This window comes from Pavona decussata, unplaced genomic scaffold (genome assembly GCF_977016875.1).
Source record: "Pavona decussata unplaced genomic scaffold, jaPavDecu1.1 SCAFFOLD_48, whole genome shotgun sequence".
Taxonomy (NCBI): domain Eukaryota; kingdom Metazoa; phylum Cnidaria; class Anthozoa; order Scleractinia; family Agariciidae; genus Pavona; species Pavona decussata.
This window is the reverse complement of record NW_028145470.1, coordinates 378,941-403,292: the sequence shown is the minus strand read 5'-3', so window position 1 is coordinate 403,292 and position 24,352 is coordinate 378,941. Positions and strand designations below refer to the sequence as shown.

The 24,352-nt window shown below is 37.6% G+C and overlaps 2 protein-coding genes across 3 annotated transcripts; one reads left to right on the top strand and one right to left on the bottom strand.

Moving 5' to 3' along the window:
• Positions 1-1,816: 1,816 nt before the first annotated feature.
• LOC146481631 (uncharacterized) lies at positions 1,817-16,356 on the bottom strand. Its single transcript, XM_085107674.1, has 14 exons — positions 16,161-16,356; positions 13,931-14,411; positions 13,146-13,199; positions 11,342-11,596; positions 10,237-10,488; positions 9,367-9,602; positions 7,853-8,100; positions 7,031-7,143; positions 6,733-6,870; positions 6,230-6,340; positions 5,019-5,176; positions 4,393-4,591; positions 3,483-3,629; positions 1,817-2,668 (listed from the first exon to the last, which is right to left on the bottom strand). The coding sequence occupies exons 2-14, from the start codon at positions 14,279-14,281 to the stop codon at positions 2,495-2,497; spliced, it is 2,436 nt and encodes an 811-aa protein (XP_084963800.1). The 5' UTR covers positions 14,282-14,411; positions 16,161-16,356; the 3' UTR covers positions 1,817-2,494.
• A 106-nt stretch (positions 16,357-16,462) lies between these two features.
• Positions 16,463-23,082, top strand: LOC146481630 (G patch domain-containing protein 2-like). Of its 2 annotated transcripts, XR_014864260.1 has the most exons (8): positions 16,463-17,610; positions 18,586-18,629; positions 18,761-18,825; positions 19,414-19,453; positions 20,234-20,316; positions 20,821-20,909; positions 21,917-22,421; positions 22,638-23,082. XR_014864260.1 is itself a non-coding variant. In XM_085107675.1 (7 exons), the coding sequence occupies exons 1-7, from the start codon at positions 16,590-16,592 to the stop codon at positions 22,093-22,095; spliced, it is 1,521 nt and encodes a 506-aa protein (XP_084963801.1). In that variant the 5' UTR covers positions 16,463-16,589; the 3' UTR covers positions 22,096-22,422. The 2 variants fall into 2 exon arrangements, 1 of the variants encoding a protein (XP_084963801.1); XM_085107675.1 differs by lacking the exon at positions 22,638-23,082 and having other exon boundaries at positions 21,917-22,422.
• The last annotated feature ends 1,270 nt before the right edge of the window (positions 23,083-24,352 follow it).

Sequence of the window (24,352 nt, the reverse complement as noted above, 5' to 3'; positions counted from 1 at the left end):
GTACCCGAAACAACATTTTGATCAATCCGAAAACACTAGGCCTTAAATTTCCCACATCACGAAAGTTCGTGGTAAAAAGTCCCTTTAGAAAATTGTAGGAGATTAAGGGCCTTCCGAACAGATAATTTACCGAAACGATCCGTTGGGTGCCCCTGAAACTCGGCCGGTAGTTTGCAGAAATGATAAATCGTATTCAAAAGAGCTTAGTGGGGAGAGGAAAGTAATCCCCACTATTCCAGACTTCATTCACCCCTGCCCCTAAATACTCGAAACTAAGATTTTTCAATTCTCATTATTTTTTGTCTGCATCGCGTCACGGCACACTTGGCCAGCTGTTCCTGTGCGCCTTTTTCCTCTCGTGGAGAGGTTGGCTCTGCAGAGAGTAGAACTGCAATTATTAATTTGAAGAAGAATCGTCCAATACTCCGTAAACATCAGGATGATTTCCGTAACAATAAAGCAAAGCCGCATAACACTATAACACATGATAACGGGTGTCATCCGTATTCCCCGGGGGGTGGGGGTGGGGCATATTAGAGAAACCCTGTCGACGTTTTCCCTCTGGGAAATCTGAGCAATGTGCCGATGGGGTTCCATTCCTCCATTTTCGTTTTGGTTCAAGTGCTAGGGAGAATCTCATGCGAAGTAGTAGTTTCATGGAAGTTTTATAACAAACGTTATTGAGAAAATTTCATAACAGCAGTCGAGGTTTTGCGGATTTTAGGTGTAACAGTAACCGAATCTTTTACGGTCCCTCTTTAAGGGGGGATCATTTAACCTAAATTTGAATGAAATTTGAAGAGGTTTGAAGAAGAGATAGAAGAAAGAAAATGATTTTTGGAACACCAACAGACAGTTGAAACCCACGCAAGAGCACCCCAGGTTGCTAGTGGACTAACTTGGTGTCCGTCTATTAATTATTAACTACAAATTCCAATATTAAAACTTCACTATAAATCTTCAATATTTCTTATTTCTCTTAATTTTACCAATCCTTCTAGAAATACTATCTCCTCCCAAATATACCCAAAAATTCACAAAATACCCCAAAACACACTGATTCACGGGATGATGGTAGAGTTTTTGGATTGCTTGAAACGTGAACGAGATATTTCCATTAAAGCCATGTCAAGTGGCGGAAAATGGCGTTTAGGTGAAATCCCCCTAAACGCCATACACACCAGGCGTTTAGTAAGGGTAATTTTAAATTTCACAATTTGCGAAGTTTGCACGATGGCGGAGTAGTAAAATGGTCATTGCAGGGTCTGTGATTCCAGCAGTTGATTTGACACAACACACTTTCCACCTAAAAGTTCTCGTTAAAATTGCTCTTAGGTCTTTTAATACTTACAAAGCGCCATTTGCATTTCCTGATTAATAACGTTTTACAGTGGATGATAAAATACAAAGTATAATCAATTGTACTAAAAAAGAAAAACCAACCATAAAAATGCAAGCACATATGAGAATACAATTGACTAAAAACGTGTTGGATGGGGACACTACGTACATAGTGACAAATGAGGTGTGAATCAGTTCAGGGTTTTGTTGTGGGTGTCGAGTAATTTATTAAATATTCCAATTTTAATAACACGGTTATTCGAGGGGATCTCCTGCAGGAAATTGTAAACCAACAAATATGGAAATAGAACTAGGCTAGTAGTCTCGCGCCAACACATCTCCTGGGGAGAGGCGACGGGGAAGGGGGGGAGGGGGTGGGAGAACAGGGACGTAGGGCTTTGTGGGAAGGACGCGAAACACTAACATTTACATGGCGAAGGAATTAATATTGAATTTACAGACGGACAAAACTTGCTTCATTAATTCATTCTTTTCTATGAGTACGAGTGTAAGCCTTAAAAATATTTGCTCGCGTGTAAAACACTGCTAGACGCAAAATAGCAGATGCATGTTTGGGTATACGTGAAATATAAATACATTTAGCGTCCTATGTTCATCGTTTTACCAAGTAGAATACCAACTATTATTTTAAAACGTGATCATTGAATAATGCAATTCCAGAGTTTAGATTAGCTTAGCGGTCATGGTATATCAGCCATTATTATTATTAAAAACTGGATCATTGTATAATGCAATTCAAATGATTTGATTGGCTTTGCGGCCATGGTATATGAGCCATTATACCATGCCCGAAGAAATAGAGACGATTAAATTGTGAAATCAGCAAAATCTAGCAATATTTCTTGATTGTTTTTACTAAAACAATTATTCCACTCACGCTTGTTGGATATGAGATGATTATAGCCAACTCGGCGCGTCTGATATCCAACGCGCGCTCGTGGAATAATTGTTAATTATACCACGCCCGAGAAATAAAGGCCATTCTTTTCTGGTTGTTGGCTGAAAGGTCACTCATTCTGTCGGTTTTGCCAATCAGAAAAGGACACTGTGACTAGATAGGCACTAAGAGGTTTTTGTAGTTAGAAGCAAATTTATGCGCCAACCAAACCGGTGAGCATTGCAGTGAAAAGTGTCAACTAAAGGCTTGTTGGCAAGCCATGAGGGCATCCATAGCGTTAGGTGCGATCCTGAGGTTTTCCAGCGGTATGCCACTAAACTCGTATTGATATCCTTTGTATGTGATCCATTTGTCATCTTCTACTCCTTTACTGTGATGCCCATCATATCGAGTCACACCCGAGGGGTCCTGGTACGAAATAACACACATGTTAGATAAGCTGTGGCACAGGCTTACCACCATCTGTTTAGCCACAGGTTTACGACCCCCTGTTTGAGTAGTGAACAATATACAGTCAACTCTCGCCTTGCGGACACCTCGCTATTACGGACACCCCGATAACAGCTACATTCCCGGCAAAAATAAATTGCAGGCGTTTCACTGAAATAAATTCCCGCTATTACGGACTCTTGCTATTAAGGACACAAACTCCCGGTCCTGATGGTGTCCGCAATAAAGGGAGTTGACCGGAACGGGTATCGACACGTTAAAACTTTTCTCAGACGTTTCGACATAAACCAAGAAAACTACTTTCTTCATTACCTTTTCGTTGTCTCTCACATGGGGGGTCATTGTATAAAACATGCTTTGAACCTTTTTAGCCGTTGGGATCTAAGGTTTAAGGTTTTAGGTCGAAAGGTCGAGGTGTACATTAGGGTTTGAAAGTCCAACTCAGTCCATTTTGATACTAAAAACTGATCATAGTTTGTTGGTCGCCATCTCGTTTCGTTCATTGGCAGGCCAGTTTCTCACCCCCTAGAGTTATCTCTTTACTTCCTCTACGCGCAACACATTTTCAACTTGGAACACAACATTTCTTGCCCGACAAGCTACACGGAAATTTCCGTATTACTTGACCTTAAATGGGGTAGGAAAACATTTGCCTTGTTTACAACCCTCGTTAAAGAACACTACGATACAGTACCAGGCATCACGAAAAACTGTATAGTTGGAAGAACCATTCTGCTTGAAGATTAGGAATGTGCGCAAAAAATTAACAAACCTTCCAGACTCGAGTGACGACTCCTTGGTGAAACCTCATCCCACCCGTGTTATTTCCTTCTGTGGCGCCATAACTTCCCTGAGGGAAGAACACGATGGAGTCCACACCAACCTGATCTACAGTGGGAATCTCATCGAGAGCAAGGTCCTGAGATTAAAAAGAAAACAGACGACAGGTTACTGACTGACTGGTGGCTGGTTGGCTGGTAGCCTGCGTGCAGACGTCTCCTGTGTCCTTTGTTGCAGTTGGAAAAGGGAACAGCGCAACAAAGGAAATAGGAAGCGTCTGCAAGCAGGCTAGCTGGCTGGCTGACTGACTGACTGACTGGCTAGCTGGCTGGCAGACTGACTGACTGACTGACTTACTGTTTGACTGGCTGGCTGACTGACTGACTGACTGACTGACTGACTGATTGACTGACTTACTGTTTGACTGGCTGGCTGGCTGACTGACTGACTGACTGGCGGGCTGGCTAGCTGGCTGGCAGACAGACTGACTGACTGGCTGGGTGGCTGACTGGCTGGCTGAATGACTGACTGACTGACTGACTGACTGGCTGGCTAGCAGATAGACTGACTGACTGGCTGGGTAACTGGGTGGCTGACTGGCTGGCTGAATGACTGACTGACTGGGTGGCTAGCTAGCTGGCAGACAGACTCTCTGATTGATTGACTGACTGACTGACTGACTGGCTGGCTGGCTATCTGGCTGGCAGATACTGACTGATTAACAGGCTTAAATAAGCGAAATTTGACACATTCAAGGTAAACTAAGTATATTGATCGATCCGATTGATTAATTGATCTGTTAGTTTGATAGCTGAAGGCAAATAGCTACTTCAAGTTTGAGCAATAAAAATGAAAATGACGCGTTTCTGCGTTTATAGACATTACCCATAACTTTTCCATACCTTATATAACTGCACTTTCCCTGTGGGATCCCCGTCGTCCCAGTCCACTGTATACGACATGGTCTCGCGGTCAAAGCTGGCGATAGTTGCCCCAAAGAAAGCCCATTTCTGGTGATGGGAGATCACGTGATCGCCGATTACTGGTGCACGGTAACTTCTGGAACCTGCCTCGATACCAAGCAAAGGACATATGGTATTCCTGGAATAACAAGAGTAAACCTTGTTACCGAGATAGATCCCCTAAATAGCCTGTGATAATGTAGGTAAGAGCGCGATTTCATGTGCAATAAAATCACTACGAGTGCACAGTGGTGTCACTGTTAGCGCGTTGGAGTATAAACATTCAGATGAAAGCTAGTACTGAGCAATACTTTCCAGCGGGGCTGTTTATTGTGCTGTACAAGTTGGTTATAACTTTGAGTCTGTGGATGAAATCCTATAGTGTGACCATTATAATGAAAGCTACTGAGCAATACGTTCCTACGGTGCTGTTTATTATGCTGAACAAGTTGGTTCTATCTTTTGAGTCTGTGAATGAAATCCTGAAGTGTGACCATACAAATGACAGCTACTGTGTAGCTCTTTCCTTTTCGTACTGCTGTTGAGAGAAACTTAGAATTACTTACTGAATTTCTAGTACTTTTTGTTGCAATTCCTCCTCAGAGGTGATGTTCTGTAAATTTATTGGTGTATTTTCTTGGCCGGCAACTAACAATCCCACCACTGTACTCTGCCATTCACTGTCTGCTCCCACGATCACTGGCACCACTGGTTTCTTCAGAGACTGGAAATACACCATGTAAAATCAAAATTTTGAATGACACTTTTGATCTTTATACTTCAGTTCTAGCTTTGTTATTGTGTTTCTTAATTATTTACATCATCTACACAGCCTGAAAGGTGCTAAATATCAAGGGGAGAGTGCACAGCAAGAAATAAAATCAATACATTACCAAATGCTAGGGTATACAAGAAAGGATTAAGAACCAGACGTATTCTAATAAAATAAAGGAAATAAGAGAGAAACGTAAACTATATTACAGAAGACTACAGATTTTTTTGTATGTTTTTTTTTTGTAGATTTGATAGTCATACAAACTCGAGGATATCTCATTCTGGCGGGAAGGTACTGTCTAAAATGGACTCCATGGAGAGGCTCCGCCCAAAGGGGTACCTTTTCAGGCTGGATAATATAATAGGGTATGGATTTTATGAGCTGAAGTATAGAAAAGGCTAAGAAAAACTGACATTTAGGTATTTCAAAGGGCCTTTCTAAAAGTTAATTCCAAGGGTTTAGAAAAGGGGTGCAGTGTTTCTAATGTGTATGTGAAAGAGGTACCATTTTTTATGGAAGGTATATGAAAGGCTTACCGTTTCTCTCAAAAATGGTTCATAAAAGGGTAGGGGTTTGGACCTTGGGGTGGAGCCTCCCGATATAAAAATATAACACTTTGTTTTAAAACTACCTAATTTAAATCTACAAATATTTAAATCTTAACTACCGTCAGTTTTTTATTTATTTGTTTGTTTCTCTGTCTTTTCTTTGTCTTTGATTCCTGCATTTTTAGTGAAGCTTAAATCTCCATTCATCTACTTTGCCATAAACTAACTTAAGGCAGTTTTATTACTTAAGAAAGGAGATAGCTTGTGTAGCAAGCGTTTCATTGGGGTTTTGTTCTTTTTTTTGCTGTTTGAACACGAGGGAATTAGGACGAGAGAGAAAAAATGGAGGGGGAAATGTCCCAATATCTGCATGGTCTAAAAGCGAAAAAAGGTGTAAAAACTCCACTGAAACGCTTACCACACAGGCTACAAAGGAGCGGGTTTTTGCATTTACCTTGATAGCAAACTGGATTTCCATTCTGCAGTTCTCGCTGTTGGCATACTGCTTACTAACACAGGCCAGTATTACTTTAGCTTTACCAAGTCCTTCAGCAATCTGAGCGAACTGCAGACAACATACCACAATCAAATCAGTACAACAGGTTTTATTCCAGGGAAGGGCTTATTAGTAGGGGCACTTAAAAGAGAGGGGAACATAATAGAGGAAGGCTTACAAGAGAAGGAACTTCACAGAGGGGTTCATATTTTACATCCTTAGTTTTAAGGAAACTTTAATCACTGACTGATGCTTTCATCGCATGACTAAGTTTTGAAGTATTTGTCTGTGTTTCCTACTATGGAAGGGCGCTTATTAAAAAAACTGACCTCCAAGCCGTTTTAGTTTATCACACACAGTATTACTATTCCATTTTGTCCAAAACAACATACTAGACTCAATTCATGACATGTCCCATAGAGTGCCCCCTATTAACTCATATAAACCCTAAACACCCTTACCATGCCCAAGGATTCATCATTCTGATTGGTTGTCTTTAGTCGCTCTGTGTCAATCCACAATGAGAATTTGCCGCCCTGAGACAGACCTGCGTGCACTTTTCTGGGATCAGCAAAAGGAGAGCCAACAAAATCCTTTACCTAGTCAACAATAACACAGAAATTTTACACTTGCAACTGTCAACTTGCCACTTGCCATAGGCCTCCTTTGGGCCACTAGCTTAGTGACTGAAAAAGAGTACATAAAACAGAAATTGAAGAACATGATAAAAATACAACTGCAAAAATTGTCTGTTCTTACATGCTTAGATTTATGTGCCTTTTCTGAATTCAACCAACAATAACTGACAAACACATCTGCAGGTTCCAAGGGTTTATTAGCTTCTTCTGGTGTGACCTCTGAACTCTGTAAATCTATGAAAATACATGTAATACTGGTGTAAAATATTTTCAAGGACATTAATTTGTGGGTATAAAATACATGCCCACTGAAATGAAGACAAATATTAAGCACACACTAAAAAGTAAAAAGAAAAAACCCTAACATAACTTACAATAATTCTCGCAGGATGTTGACCTTAGGGCACCCAACAAGAAAATATACAGAATCCTGTAAACGTTTTCTCCTGTATAATTACCAGATAGTTTTATGTCCTTTTAATGGTAAAAATGATGTGTAGGGTTATACAGTTTGATCTACATGTATTCATTCAAACTCTTTAGCTTAAAATTAATGTATTTGCAGAAAATTGTAGGAAACTGAATCTTATTCCTGGGATTTCTGAGCTGCTGTTGGTTAATATCCAGAAATACAAGCTGGCCCTTTTTTGCACTTTAAACACAATGTAAAGTTACTCATCTGAAAGCAAAAGGGGTTACTTTTTTCTTAATAAATCTTGAAAATAAGTTTAATGTTAATTTTTCTTCACAACTCAATCCTAAATTCTAAGGACTGAGCGACCCCTTCTGAGCAGTTATCCACAAGAAAAAAGAATTTGTGGATGCACATGCCCCCGATTTAATCATTTAATAAAGTACTAAGGATATTAAACATTTAACACTGCAGGATGAATGAAAGCTTTGAGTGTTACTGTATTGTACTACAGTAATGGTTCAAACATACTTTGAGCACTTCCCATCTGATCAGGAACCTGAACTTGAGGAACACTCTTCTGAACAGCTTTTAGCAACTCTGACATTTTAGCATCCTGCACATCTTTGTTACTGAAGTGAATGTAGATTTCACCGGCAATAAGCAGCCCCACAACAGTCATCATCCAATCAAATGACCCACTGCCAACAACAACAGGAATAACTGGTTTTTTTACTGTCTTCTTTGCATACTGGAACTCCTGTCGGCAAATTTCATCCCTGTACAATGAAGCAGAGTTAAGCATTTTAATGGTAAAAGAGTGTTATGTTTAAATATAATAATATTATTTACTCTTTTCTGTAGTTCAGCTTAAATAAGTATCAGTTTTCCATTTAATTAGCTTATGTACAATGACTTTGTAATACTTACAATAAATCAGTTAACCTGGGAGCTGTAACTTCTTAACTATTTATCTTCCAATAAAGTTTATTTTCTATTATTATAATTATTATTATTTTTTTTTTGTACCTTCATCTACTTCTTTTCTTAACTTCTCATTTTCATTTTCATTTTTTTTATTTGTACTCTCCACTCTTACTATTACATAAGCGCAAAATATATATTATTAATATAGTGTTACAACAATAATATGCAGCTCAAAAATACAATTCAAAAACACAAAATTAACTTCTCACACAAAATGAGTGCATTATCTTCAATGTACTTTAGATAATAAATGAAGTTCATAATTAAATTAATTAATTTAAAAACAAACAGGTGAGACAGCTAGACAGATGGACAGACAGACAGACAGATGTGGGTGTGAGGTTGATTGGGTGAATAAGATTGATAGACACAGTGTAGATAGATAGCTTTATTTCAACATGGCATTTTATCAAATTATAATACAAGAGATTTGGTTTACATAAAATCTGCATATTGACTTTTTTTAGACTGGTCAAGAAATTACGAACTATTTGGATGATTTGTTGATACCGATAGTGAAAAAAAACTTCAGTTCACTCTTAAACCTATCTAGTGATTTTTCTTCTTAAGAGAAATTGAAAGATTGTTCCAAACTTTTGCACCCATAAATGCAAAACTATTTTAAAATAGTTAGTTCTATTTTTGGGGAGCTCATTGTTCATCCCGAAGGAACGTAATCCACAATCGCTTAGTGAAATATCATGAGTAAACATGTCAGACAAATATGACGGCAAACAGATGGACGGATGTTGACGTGACAGATAAATTTGCTGCAGATAAAACAAACTAACCTCACGGAACCATATGTACATATAAATTATGTTACAGTCATTTTCTAATATTTATTGGTAGTCTGCATACGTACTGTAGCATAAGAACATGGTGTACGTGGGGGGGGGGGGGTGGGGGGTGGGGGGAGGAGGGAGCATAATTTATGGTGAATTTGAGGCACAAGAAGGAGAGCAAACCACAACCCTGCTTTGCAATCTCTAGCTCTGCTTGCTTTACACCAAAAGGATTGAATGATCATTGACATACTGGACGTGCTACAAACTTACTTGACATATTCATCACTGAGACAAGCCACAAACACCTTAGCCGTGTTAATTTGTTCAACAGTTTGAATGAGTGATTCATTTCCTAGTTTATCTCTGTTAACTGTCACTCCACAACTTTCCAGTTGATATCTGATGTCACGTGGGTCACAAATACTGGATAGCACTGCCTCATCATAACTGGGTGGAGCTTGAGAGGGATGAACCTCCTGATTTCTGATAGCAGAAGGACTGTTGACCTATCAATTAAAGAACAATCAAATGTTATTTTTTGCCAAGTACAAATAATCAATTTATTTGTTTTGAATAACCTTTTTTTAAAAAAAAAATTGTGCCATTAGAGGAAACATATTAATCAATTTGCACAAATTTAAATGGACCAAAATTTTTTGTTTTATCAGAAACCATTAATGTTTGAAAGCATTCGACTGAAATCTTCTTCAAACAAGGGTTTTTAAAAATGTTAGAAAATAATGAGAAAAGAAAAATTAAACAAAGAAATTAAAACATTTTACCCTTTCTAAAGGGTTTTGAAAAGCCTGTGTAATTAAATATATTTGAATCATTATCAATATACACATGATTGCTAGCGCTGTAGACAATAATTTTTTAAAATATTTTTAAATATTGTGCACTTCCAGAAAAAATCAACACTCACCCTATGGAAGGTCATATTAATTTTGGAAATTCCTAGGGGAGGGGGGGGGGGGGTCTTAAAAGTCAAAATTGTAGAAGCAAAGTATAAAGCTAAACTGGAATTTCCTGGGGGGGTGGGGGGTGCAAAACAAAAAACCTTCCGTGGGGGAGTATGGTTTTTTTTCTGAAACTGCACATTATTATTTTTATTAACACAGAAAATTATATATGACAAACCTTAGTGTAAGAAATAAATATGTCGCAAGGTCTGATTGTACTGTACTGCGGGCCACGCACAGGCTGCGGATTCTGAGCAGACAGGACGTCCAACACATTGGGAGAGATGCGGAATTGTGAAAGTCTCAGTCCACGGAACTTTGGATTATAATCTTTGTATGTGACCCATTTGCCATCCACCTCCCCCTTAGTATGCACACCATCATAAAGCTTTTCACCTCCAGGGCCATCATAAACATGGGTCACTCGTCCCTAAAATGCAGAACAAGGGCAAACAGTGATCAGCATCAAATTTCTCCTTGTAATATCAATGCTCATTCAATCCCTGAGGTCATGAGAATTAAGGACATGACCATTGAAGGTGAATTTTCTTGATATTTTAATAATTTCTCCCCACGACTTTTAAAAAGAAAAGTATGGGATAATATAGGAAAATTTTCCTTTGCTATTAGGAGTTAAAGGGTAAAGAGTCACTCAAGGTTGTTGCCTTAGAAAAATTTCAAGGACCCTACAAGGCCAAAAGCCAAGAATTAGTTAGGTCAGCTCAACATGTGAAGTGTTAGGTGCTGCTGCAAAAACTTTAGGTGCCCAGAGCATTTTCTTGGGTGACCCAGGCTACTGCACTCCTGTAAGGTAACAACCTTGAGACTGAAGCATTTTAATTAATATCCCATAACATGTACAGCAGCATATACATGCATGCATTTTACAACTTGTATAACTGCAAAAACCATGAACATTTACAGTGTAGACTGGAATGTTACTGTTCTGTGACCAATCAATAATATTACACTAGATCAAACTGCAAGAACAAACCACAAACAAATAATTATATATTAAATTATAAAGAGTCAAGTTTGAGAAAACCAAAACAATATCAAGCCAAACTCTAAAGCAAAATATTAAGCTGCTATAATCAATTATAAATAATGCACCTGTTGTTAGTTCTCCATTAATTAAAAGACTGGATGAAATACAATTATTAATTGTTGTCATTACTCAGACTTTTTCTTATGATTTGTTCACCCACCCTAATAATATTATTTATGACCAAATACAGTGATATTACACTAATAACAGTAGCACTATTTAAAGTGTAACTCACCTGGTGATATCGCTGTCCACCCAGTCGTACACCCTCCTGTCCTTTGTACTTCCCCTGAGGAAACAGGACAATGGATTCTATTGCGACCTCATCGGGCTCCGGTACTCGGTCGAGAGCAAGGTTATAATAATCTACAATTCGGCCAGATGGATCCTGATCATCCCAGTTGATGGTGTACTTAAGATTATCGGAGTCAAAAGAGACGATAGTGGCTGTAAAATACTGCCATTTACTCATCTCCCACATGGCCAGGACCTAAAAAATCAAGTTAAATGTCAACTCAGAATGTGTCCTTCTGGTACTTAAAAAAAGGTAAGGTGCAAGTGATAGGGTCACTGAATTGGTAAAATTACAAAGTTAAATGCTATGGAATGGCCAAAGTGAGTCTCATATTTACCAGTTAAATAGCCATGTATATACAACAACTACTGTATGTGTAGGCATCCATGAACTAGAATTCACATGAATCCAAATAATAAAAATAGGGTCTGTTTGTGACCTCTATAATTTGAACTTATCAGCTTATGGCTGCAATGGTGGTTATAATAAAGTATCTATCTATCTATCTATCTATCTATCTATCTATCTATCTATCTATCTATCTATCTATCTATCTATCTATCTATCTATCTATCTATCTATCTATCTATCTATCTATCTATCTATCTATCTATCTATCTATCTATCTATCTATCTATCTATCTATCTATCTATCTATCTATCTATCTATCTATCTATCTATCTATCTATCTATCTATCTATCTATCTATCTATCTATCTATCTATCTATCTATCTATCTATCTATCTATCTATCTATCTATCTATCTATCTATCTATCTATCTATCTATCTATCTATCTATCTATCTATCTATCTATCTATCTATCTATCTATCTATCTATCTATCTATCTATCTATCTATCTATCTATCTATCTATCTATCTATCTATCTATCTATCTATCTATCTATCTATCTATCTATCTATCTATCTATCTATCTATCTATCTATCTATCTATCTATCTATCTATCTATCTATCTATCTATCTATCTATCTATCTATCTATCTATCTATCTATCTATCTATCTATCAGTAAGGATTGGGTGTCCCTGGTATAGAGAGGCCAACATGTAACAAGAGACCAGAATATTTTAACCAATAATATGTGTTGTAGGTCAAAATGAATTCAGGTCAAACTGATTTCAAATTAGGTTGATTTGTATTTTCCTTTGTTTAAGGATTTTGTATTTACATCTGGGACAAAGGAAAATACAAATCAACTTAGTTTGAAATCATTTTAACCTGGGATTCATTTTAACCTACAAAATATATGCATTTCCACAAAGAATAACGTCAAAATCTCGTCACATTGGGAGGTCATTGGAAATTCCAAGGAGGTTCAAGGTTTCAAAAGCCACACTTTTCAAGGGAAAGTAGGCAAGCTAATCAAAATTGGAGTTTCTAGAGAGGTGGAGACCTTCCAAACCAAAAGCTCTTTTTTTGAAAGGTCAGGGATACATGAATGGATATAAATTTTTCTGGATGACACATATTAAATAATTAAAATTGTTTTCCTTCATATTTCCTTGTTTTCATGAGAGAACTACTTGTAGTTTGTGTTTGCTAATGTAATGTCTTGAAGATACATGCATGTTTGTGTTGTATAGAATATAGTCAAGCTGTTCTGTTTTGAAAACTGTAAACGGTAACCACTTCATGACGTTGGTATATCCCCAATAAAGACTACCATAATTTATTATTATTACCATATAACTATTTCAATTAATAACCACTTTCAACTCACTGGATCTCCAACTCTTGGTAAGTTCCTGGTTTTTTCAGGTGGAGTTGCAAAAGGCTACAAAAACAATATTAAATTACAAGTTATATATAGATACTCAAGTTTCATACTGTACCACGCACCACCTAACAAAGCAGACGTAAAAATTATTGCAAAACCAAAATAACAGAGACATACTAATAACATATTTATAAGTATCCTCTCTAAAGTGTTTTTTGTTTTTATTTTACTTTATTTCGACAACGCAACAAGCAAATACAATACATTTTACAGTACATTACAACCACTAAACAACAGGCTGGAACAACGTTACGCTATTAAATTCACACACCCCATTTTAAAGTGTTAATAAATGACAGAATTGTTTTTATTTGCTCGATCAATTCGTGTTGTTATCATGAAAATATTTATTGTCCAAAGCCAAAGTTTTTAGAGCAGTGTGAATCCAAATTGGAATTTCCAAAGGGATGGGAGACCCTATCTAATTAAACCCAATAAATATTAAAAGCAATTTCAATGGGGTATGAGTATCTTCTGGAATGCAAATGATCATTTCCCTAATGGCTCCTTGTCCAATTGCCAGTATAATTATGTACTGTACATGTACATGAAGGTACCTCAATAATTATTAATATACCACATTAGAAATTAATGCTTTATGTAGACTAGCTGTACATACTCCAATTCTGTACAAAGGAAATGATTTGTTAGCCAATTCAGATTAGATTTCAAGCACAAAAATCCAATGAAACATTACAAATAATAACAATTTTCTCCATGTACTGTACCTGAGCAGTCTGTGGACTCTGCAACAATTGAACATTCAACTCTTCATTATTTTGCCTCAATTCATAAATTTCCCTGTCCTTTTCTCGTTGCTCTAGCTTCAGTTTCTCAATCTCTTTCACAAGTAAGCCATGATTCCCATCATCTTCATATATCCCTGCATCAATTCCATCTGATGTGCTTTGATATCCACCATTCAGTTGTCCTTGACGCAGTTTCTCATTTTCTTTACGTAGTCTACCGATTTCTTGTTGCTGTGATTGGTGATCAGTTCTTAAGCGATCTATTTCTTGCAAAAGACGGGTTTCATTGTCATTCACTTGAAAGTTTCCAGATGATGGAGCGCAACCCATTTCAGAACCAAGTTAAAACATACACGAATCTTGCTTAGGCTGACAATAAACTAATCCGTCTTCTTTTAACAATATGTTGCCTGGGTTACAGGCTCATCAGGTCCAGTTCTCAGACATCATAACTCTGTACCTGAACAAAGAAAATATAAGGCAAGAAAAATTGCTTTGATATCAAACTTGTTGAAACATTAAACATTGTTACATTGCTGGAAATTTAGCTACAGTATAGGTCCATAATACTTTATAAGTATTTAGTCACCAGAGATCTACACATTATCTACAGCAAATGAAAAATCTCCCCACTGGTCCCCACTTATTTCTTCCAGCATCAGCTGAGAGAAGTTTCTTAAAAACCAAACACAATTTCCCTACATGATGATCTCTTCCTATATAATTTCATATTAAATTTCATGCAAAAGACACATCTTTTACAATAGATGTCACAAATTATTGCCATAATTTCATGGTTATAAGCAGAAACCTCCACTGAACATGCCCAGCCAAGAGAATGGCCACTACCTTCTTTGGAATGAATGACGACTCTTACTGGTACACTTGTAAAGTCAAGGAAGCTATCCATGCCACATACTTGACTTTTCCTGACCTTTCCTAGTTATACATGGATCAACTGGGATTTTAAGCAAAAACAAATTCCTGACAGATATGACATGGATTTCAATGATCAAGATACACAAGAGATTGGTACAGATGTACTGTGCCACAAGGGAACAGAATAATATGTATTTCTCTACTGAAAAATGAGGGTTAACAATGATGCACTCAGGACAGGGTTATCATTACAGTATGAATGGAAGACATATTATCATTCATCCTTGTTCGTCCTACTAGGATTGAGTAATAAGTAGTCAAAATGTTATGATTTTTTAATAGGATTGTTAATCTATCAATAATATTATTTATGCACAATTTAAATGCTAAAGACAATTTAAATTTCATGGTTTCTTATAAAAACCACTGAGAAAGAGTTCTAGCACAATCAACTTTTTATAACCAGTGGAAGTGAAAAGTTCGAGTCGTAAAGCATTAAGCCAATAAATGTTACATAAGAACCTGAAAAAGTAAACTAGCTTTATCATTAAAAACTATTCAATCCAGAATTGAATAGTCGAGTTTGCAGATCAAGAACTATTTTGTGCCCGTGTCATTGGGCATGTCACTAAACATGTCATGTCATTGAACGTGTCATGTCCAATTCATTACATTTGCAATGATAAGCAAAGGAGATGACAGGCAGATACATAAGAATGCAAATAAAATACACCTATGCCTGCTGAGGTGGTACGTCACTGATTTGATCTGCGAATAATTATGCCCTCTAGGAAAGAAATCTCGCCTCATGGTACGTAGCTTCTGACTGTTTCTGATTACAGTGCAAAATTAATCTTGAAGTTTCCAAACCTACTAAGGAATCATCAACCTGCATCACGGCCACTGCAGGATCTCTAACAATGGCCTTTGACCTTTCAATACTTTTTCAATTGAAATCGATAAAATCGACCAAACCCCAATATTAAGTAAGCTTAATTCTTTGTACACGTTTCGCAGCTAGAACTCGACACGCTCGCCGTTTTTGGAAGAGTAGTATGACAGTGGTACATAAATAACTAATACGTGGGACCGTGTGGAAATCTCTAACAAGCACTTATATTAGTGCCTTAGATCTTCGATTTTTATCAGATTCTTAAACATTTCCGATATTTGTTCATTGATTATAGAAGATCGACTAGCTTCCATTGACGTGCCTATTGAAATCGTCGAAAGTGTTAAGCCCTGTATAAGCTTGAGTTCGTATACAAATATATATATTAGCAAAAGCTTCATATACAGATGCAAGAACGAGATCTACTGGGATATTTACCTTTACCGTATGATATTGTATCCTGATACCCATTTAATACTGCAGGGAGCGCTAGCTGGAGTGTGTCTTCCTCAAAAAATAACAGTCTTTCAATAAGCAAGTTTTTCTTTAAATGTCCTTCTATCCTCGTGATTCGCATAGTGAAGTAGAAACCATTTACGTAATTTCCATATCTAAGCAGATTTCCGTGGCAACCTCAAAACAAACCAGCTGAACAGAACTGATGTGATTGTAATGCAATGTAATCCGCCATTTTGAATAGCAAATTACAGCTGATATGAAACCTGAGAGTCAGCCTGGGTACTAACGAACGATGTCAGCATTTCAAACATGGCGGACACAGCTGGTAATGACGACAGATTTTCTACGCGAAGCATACAGATCTCCTCTTGATATGTCAGAAAACCGACAATCTTTGCTCAGAAAATAATGGAAGAGCTTGTAGCTGACCTAAGCAGCGCTTTAGATCGAACGAATGATCCGCCCTCTGCTCATTCCGACACAACGATCGGGACGAGGGAGTCGCCTTCGGGAACTCCGATACGCAGAACACAGTCGAGAAAAAGACGAGGAAGAAAGCGCCGATCGGACTACCCTCCGCTGCGGGAACGTCCTAAGGCTAGTGCAGAAAGCGATGATTCCGTGGAAGAAGCCTTGATGGATTACATTGAAAATATAAAATGTCAAAGCGACTCTGATCCTGACGATGAAATGTCGTTCACCAAACGTTTGTTGCGAATTAGTGCCCGCGAAAATCTGGACCCTTATCCGTTGCCGGAGAGGGAAAAGGCAGAAAGCGATTCTGTTAGTGAGCCGTTAGTTGGATTAACGAAGCGTAGGAAGAAGCGAAAGAGGAAGCTTAAACGAGCGTTGAATGATCGCGATTCGCCGCTTACTTTGAAATCACTCAGTAGGACACGGAAACGCAAAGTCTGCGGCAAGTCTGCCACCGGAAGCGAGGTTCATAATAGCCTCAGTCGAAGGGATGAGGAAGGGAGTTTAGCTGATATCGAAAACGGTTTGAGCAGTGGATGTGGGGAGCCAATGGAGACTAATACTCCCACAAACCATTTCTATAAGTTGCCTTCAAGATTACACCATGTCTCCATGAATTACACACCAGGAGACCATAATGTACCTGAATCATCTTCCTGGTTACATGAAGATTCCGATGAAAAAATGATGATAGCAGGCCCAGATGGTCTTAAAGCAGACCTGTCTTCTTCAGATGAGAGTGATCTAGAGGAATTTTTCACAAATGACGAGGGTCGTCTTGGGGATGATGAAAATGAAGAAAGTTCTTTTGAATGTGATGTGAGGGTAAACCCGTGGTGGGACAAGAGAACAGCCGGTGACATAGAAGAAGACAAATTTCAAAACATTGTCAATGGTGTTATGGATCAATACAGAAGGCCGTTTGTATCTGGCTTTGAAGGGAAAAGCGGTTCAGGTATATGTAGGCACTTTTTGGGTGGTTGTACAATGTACATGAGAATGCATAATCAATATTAGTATTTGACTGTGTAGAAGGGATGGTACAGTTGTGAGAGCAGACTCACCACTTATCCAGTGTGGCCCAGGTTTGATTTCCGGACTTGGTATCATAAGTGGGTTGAGTTTGTTGTTTGTTCTTGTCCTTGTTTCAAGAGGTTTTTCTCTGAGTAGTCTGGTTTTCCCCTCTCCTCAAAAAACAACATTTCCAAATTTGAATTCAATCTACATTATAATTTATTGTCAAGCACTTTATCATGAGCCTCTGGCTTGGGAGATTGCACAAGCACTTGTTGTAACTGATAATTTTTATGATCAGTGTGCCGTTTTAATTAGCCTTTTGCGATCAGATTTACAATCTAAATGTCTATTGGTTCAAGACTGATCTTTACTGATCATGTCTGTCTTTGCACAGGTGTGTAAATGTATACTTGCAAACGATTGCCGAAGCAATGATGGACAAGTATCCCATCCAGCGAGTAGTAATACTCCTTGTGTTGACTTTCCTGTGATAGACTAACATCTGCTAGGCATTCTGTATTGGACTGGTATCCTATCGGGGGGGGGGGGGGGGGGGGTGGTAGTGATACTCTTACATGCAGCTACTTTATCCCGGCCCCAGGTATTCAAGGAGCAGATCACTCTGCCCAGTGGATAAATCGTTACCCAGCGGATAAAATGTACTCCAACCAATACATTATATCCGCTGGATAAAGTTAACCACTGTTTGAACAACTGGGGCCTGGTGTGTATCCTCAGTAACGGACTAGCAACCCATGCAGGGCATAATAATAAATTATATAATGATGCTCCTGGTTGCTTCATGTTGTGGGAGCGAAAGTTAAGCAGTGGCCAGGTCGGCCCTTGCAACTCAAGTCCAACTTTTCCTTTACCAGCACATGACACCTTAACCATAAATTTCCTGTTGCTCCAGGTCTTCAAGCAAGGTTGAAGAAAAGTAAAAACATGCATGGTCAGGTAAAAGAACTTTATATTAATCAGCCATAAAAGTGAATTATTACATAGCATATGCTAATGACTCAAGTAACCATTTATCATGAAGGCTTAAAGAATGATAAATTTTAGTCCATTTTTCATTTTTTCTACAGGATCTTACCATGGGTGATATTGACAGAAACATTGCAGTATTTCTGCAGAATGACAAATGGACAGAGTGAGTACTTACATAATTTCTTGCACCAAGAGCAATGTTAATGAAGTAAAAATTATCCATGACCAGTTGGAATGCCATTCTCTCAGTTTAATTAGAGTTTTCATCTACACTGTACATATCTCTAAAAAAAGTATTATTTTATTTTAGCGGGTATTGCTTGCTCTGTTGTTTTCAAAAGAACAAATTAAAGTGGCAGTTGAGTTTTACAGAGTTGCCTTTAGGTTCAATTCCTGTTTAGAGAATTCTGATTTTTTTTTCTGAGTATGACTGTGTCACTGGCTGAATAATACATCACTCTCACCTTATTTTATATTTGATGGTTTTACACATAACATGCATAGATAGTTTACGAGGTGCATAATATTTTTCTGAGCACCCCAGGGGCAAGGAAAAATAAAGAGAACATGTAAAATGCCTGGTGGTACAATCTATAAAGCAATCAGATAATGGACTTTTTTTACTGACAACTACAGTACATTTCACTGCATTATAATGATCTCAAATAATTTTGTTGGACCATCCAACCCCCATAAAACTTTTATCAATGTTAATCATATTTTTTACATGTATTCTCTTTTCTAAATCCAGATTGTCTATACATCCATCCAACAAGATGGAAAGAGCACAGGTACTGATTTACAAACTATCTGGTGATTGTTACTTTAGCAATCGGTAACAGTTCACCAAATGAATTACATATATACAGTATATTGAGGCCCCGTCCACACGTATCCAGATATTTTTGAAAACGAAGACTTGTTTCTCTGTTTTCAAAAAAATACGCGTCCGCACATAGCATATTCAAATTGTTTTTTGTCCGTCCACACAAAAATGATAAGCCGACATTTTCAATTAACTCCACTCCGCCGGGGATCATTTAAAAAACCTTCCTTTTTGATGGCTGAAGACGCCATTTGCATGTCAACGGAAGGCTAAAATGGAGAAAAAAATCTCAGTTTTCAAAAATATCTGGATACATGCGGATGCCGGGCCTGAGTATTGAGTAGCCATGCAATGATCAACACTGATGGGTTGCTGAGCTCTAAAACTCCCACAGGGTAGACGTGTAGTTTAAAAATGTCATGAGGTGAGAATGAAGTCACAGCCAAATGACAAATTTTGATTAAAAAATTATCCCCTTTCCCCTCCCCCAGTATCAATAAATATTAACCAGTGCAAGGAAATAATTCAGTTTGTGTGATTTTATAAATGCACTCAGCTTTTCCTGCATAATTATTTTGAAAGGTCAATCTCAAATCCTCAAAGAGTTAAAAAGGTTTAGAAGTAGAGGCTACCACACTCTGTCTGTTATGTGTTGTCTAATGGGATAAGATGCATTTTTGCGTGGTTTCTGTGAGGGATCTCTAACCTAAAGAAATTGATCCATGCTTCCCTGTTGTTTACACAGGTGTACCAATGGGCCTCGTTATACTCGCTTCAGTGTCAGGCTGATCCTATCCACAGGGGAAGAGTTTTACTACGTAAGACAAGGTAAACTACTCTGGGTGGCTAGCTGTGTGTAGAGTTGAGGTTTGGGAGGTTGGGTTCCTCCACCCCCCACCCCTCCCTCCCCCCAAACACACCCACACACCAAACCCCAGACAAATACAGAAACATGATTACAGATTCATACAATCTAGAGTGATATCTGTGACAATGTGAAATTCTTGTTAAGAACAGCTCCCCTTATTGACTGAAAATTTGCCTGTTTGCTTATTTTGTTTAACTTCATTACCTTTCTCCTCCTCCTCCTCCTCTTCGCAAAAGTATTGATTTTTGTGTGAGAATTAAGAGGTTGAATACCAAGCCACACAAAGGAAATATGACCTAGTTAACAATTCTCAAACTTCATTCTGTACACCTGCACGCCTGCTTCATAAAATAACAATAAATTCAAGAGAAATTTGATGTTGATTGTACTAAAATAAAATTGATAACGTTCTTATAAATGTACGGCTACCCATGTGTGCATGTTTTTTAATTTTGTTTGTTAAGTCGCTCGTCACCACCAAGACACCATAACAGACCAGGAGCAGAATCAAAGCGACCCAGAAAAATGCCACCTCCACTGGACAATTCACATTGTAAGTATGGTGTTACCACAAAGGGGCATGTGTACATGTACATGATACTTTTGATAAAGAAAAGAAGAAAGTGAATGAAAATGTAACCGTATGGTAGGTTAACAGGGGTGCTTTCCATTCAACCAAAAATTCTGGAAATTCCAGGTATTGATTCAAATGGAACAAAAATTTTCCAGAATACAATTTTGGAATTTTGGGAATGCCTTGCAAGATTGTCCTAACATTCTGGAAAATTGGAACACCTGGAAAATTCCTTTCTACTTGGGTCCAGTTACTCTGATGTTTGTTGAGTGATTTGTGTTATTTCAGTTTACATAGAAAACCCGCAAATGGAAAGGGTTTGTTTTCAAGTTGGTTGTGTTTACCTGGAAAATACTGTTCCATCCGGCGACTAAATTCATTGAAACTTCAGAGTGGAAGATTTGGCCAAATGGAAAGCCTCCCAGAATCCTGTTTGTGTTGAATGTAGGACCAGTCATGACCTTCTCCACTTTTCTTGTAGTCAGCTGGTATAGTGATTACAAGTAGGTCAGGTTACCATAATAGCATTGGCAATGGTAACACCTAAGAAACCAGTGAATTAAGATAAATTACGTTGATGAGTTGTGTGATAAACCTTACAGTGCACATGAGTAAAGTAATTTAAAAAATCTTTTCACAGCTGGCTAGTTTAATTTTCAGCACATCTCTGAGGTGAAGAAGAATATCAAGTAATTCCATCTCTGAGCATTACATCTGTTTACCCTTCATTTTCTTATGTGATGAGTAGCAGACAAAAACCAACAAAACACTATTTCAGATAAACTGATTGTGCATGTTTGCTTTGAGCCAAATAAAAGGTTTTATGTCTCTGAATGATAAATAAGTTTATTTTAATAAGTAAATGATGACTCACAGTCTGTGGTTTCTCTGTAACCCAGGGTAAAATAACAGAAATGACACACACTACTGAATGTATTGATACACAATTATATTTCCAAGGAGTGACCGCTATTTTGTTTCCACAGCAACAGTAGGTAGGGATGCCGATCCAATACCACCATCAAATATTGGAAATCAGATGTTGCGGGTCATGGGCTGGACTCCTGGAACTGGACTGGGAACAGAAAGGAATGGCATCAAGGACCCTGTGAGGGCTTATATGAGACCAAAAGGACTGGGTCTTGGTCACCCCTGGCCTTCATGAGGCCTGCGTAGATTTTAATGAAAAAGGAAATTAATATTTATGACAGTCAGTGCCATGTGCTGCACGGTAGAAAAAGTCCCTTAAGTTATTACTTGGTTTTACAATTTGCACTCAAACCATTTTTAAAACTTTGTTTCTGTTTCTAATACACCACTAAAATTAAAGATCTGTGTTAGGCAGAGTTTTCATAATAATGATTATAATAATTTATTTTTACTGTGCAATTATCAATCACTCATGATTCTAGCATAATGGTTAATAAATCAAATAATTTCTTAGAAGATGTGAAGAGTTGTTGAACACTAGTAAGCAATAATAAATTATGTGTTCGTTTTCAGAGAAAAGCAACTAAGAAAACAAAATAAATGCTAATTTGAGTGACATTTAAAGGTGACAATTTTCACACCTTTCTGATCAAAAATTGAAACTTTCGAGTCCAAATTCAGATTCTACGGTAAAAAGTAACTGAAAGATGTCTAGTTAACAATTTATAAGAAGTCAATGAGATGTTACAAAAAAACTCCTTTTTGGACGCATTTTAGCCATATGGACCACCTTAACTGGAGTCCGTATTAAGCGGGTTTATTTTAGAGAAGATATATGAGCTTTCCGTCGGGACAAACGAAACTGGTGTCCATAGAGAAGCCTTTTATTTCACTTTTTGAGCTTTTAAATTACAAGAAAGAACATTGTACGGTACTTGTTGTATTTATCAACGCAAATGTTTGAACATGATGTTTGGGTTTATCAGCAAAGTTGCTAAAGTATTTGGGCCAACGTAAAAAAGATTTGAGTGCTGAGGTTTCAAGTGTTATCCCTTCTTCAGAGCGAATCTCTTTACGGTGGCCAAATTCCTTTATCATTCCTGTTGATAAAACTAAACATTCGTTTCCTCTCCCCATCGACGCAGCACTACAGCTTCTTTATCCAAATAGAACATAACATTATAGAAAGACTTACATTGAAAATAAAGATGGAATAATTGACGTTGTGCTTTGAAAGTGATTAGCCAGTGTTCAAGAGAAGAAGTATGGTGTGGGTTTCTCCAGAAAATTTTTAAACATTGAAGCTCAAGCAGTGCATTTTGGTGGAAATCACAAAATCTAAGTTGTTAACCACCTGCATTTCTACCATAAATTCAGCAAAAAACTTTTACTGCATTAAAAAAATAACCATCAGTAACAAATGTGCAGATTGGGGCAGAAAAATAGCTCTCCATGACAACAGCATAGCGTGGAAATGGACCTTGGACCCTGTTTAATCCCCCTCCTCTGGTGAGAAAACAGGCTGGAAAAGGCCGACAACATACATTTCAGTTAGTTTTCTGCCCTGCAATGCATCAAGGTGGAAACCATATATATGTTTGCAGTGTTTTCTGGGGTATTATTCCTATCGCTTATTTTATTTTAAAATATGAAGGTCGTGTACTATCTATTCACATCCTATGTATTTTAGGTGATATCCTAAAAGGGCGTGCGGCTGATTTACCTGTGGTGAAGTTCTAAATACGTAATTTGTTTGGCTGATGAAGAAAACATAAACGGGGTGTTCTCAAAAGAATAAAATCAATTGCAAAGTAATACAAAGAAGTTAGTTGCAGGAATCCCGCTTGGGGGCCGACCTGGGGCCCGTTTCTCGAAATTCCCGTAACTTACCGGGCCCTTTAAATGTTTTTTTTTTTTTTTCGCCGATTACACTGTGATTACAGACATGGTGCTTGGCCAATGTGTTTATAGAATTATAAGATTTTGAAATTTGGTATTCAAAGCTAACAAAAAATTGACTTCTGTTAAGTGACATTTTTCACCAAAGCCCGGTTAGTTACCGGGACTTTCGAGAAACGGGCCCGCGCCCGATAAGTAATTTTGGTGATTAATGTTTCTTTTTGTTAGCTTTGAATACTAAATTTTAAAATCTTATAATTCTATGAAAACATTGGCGAGGTACCATGTCTGTGATCATTGTGTAATCGGCGAAAAAAACATTTAAAAATATACTTATCGGATCCTGTAAGTTACCGGGACTTTCGAGAAAACCGGGGCTGCAAGGTTTTATTTCAGTATTGGAGCCCAGGACTCGCACGGTTTTCAAGATGTCAGCCGCCGTGTGTACTTGCAGTGAGTTTAGGTGAGAAAGTATTTCGGATTTTTACGTAAATATAAGTTATGTTTTGGGATCATCAATAAGGAATAGATTGCTTTACCCTCATAAAAAGATGCTAGTGCCATATTTGATATTTTTTATCGTGTTTAAATCG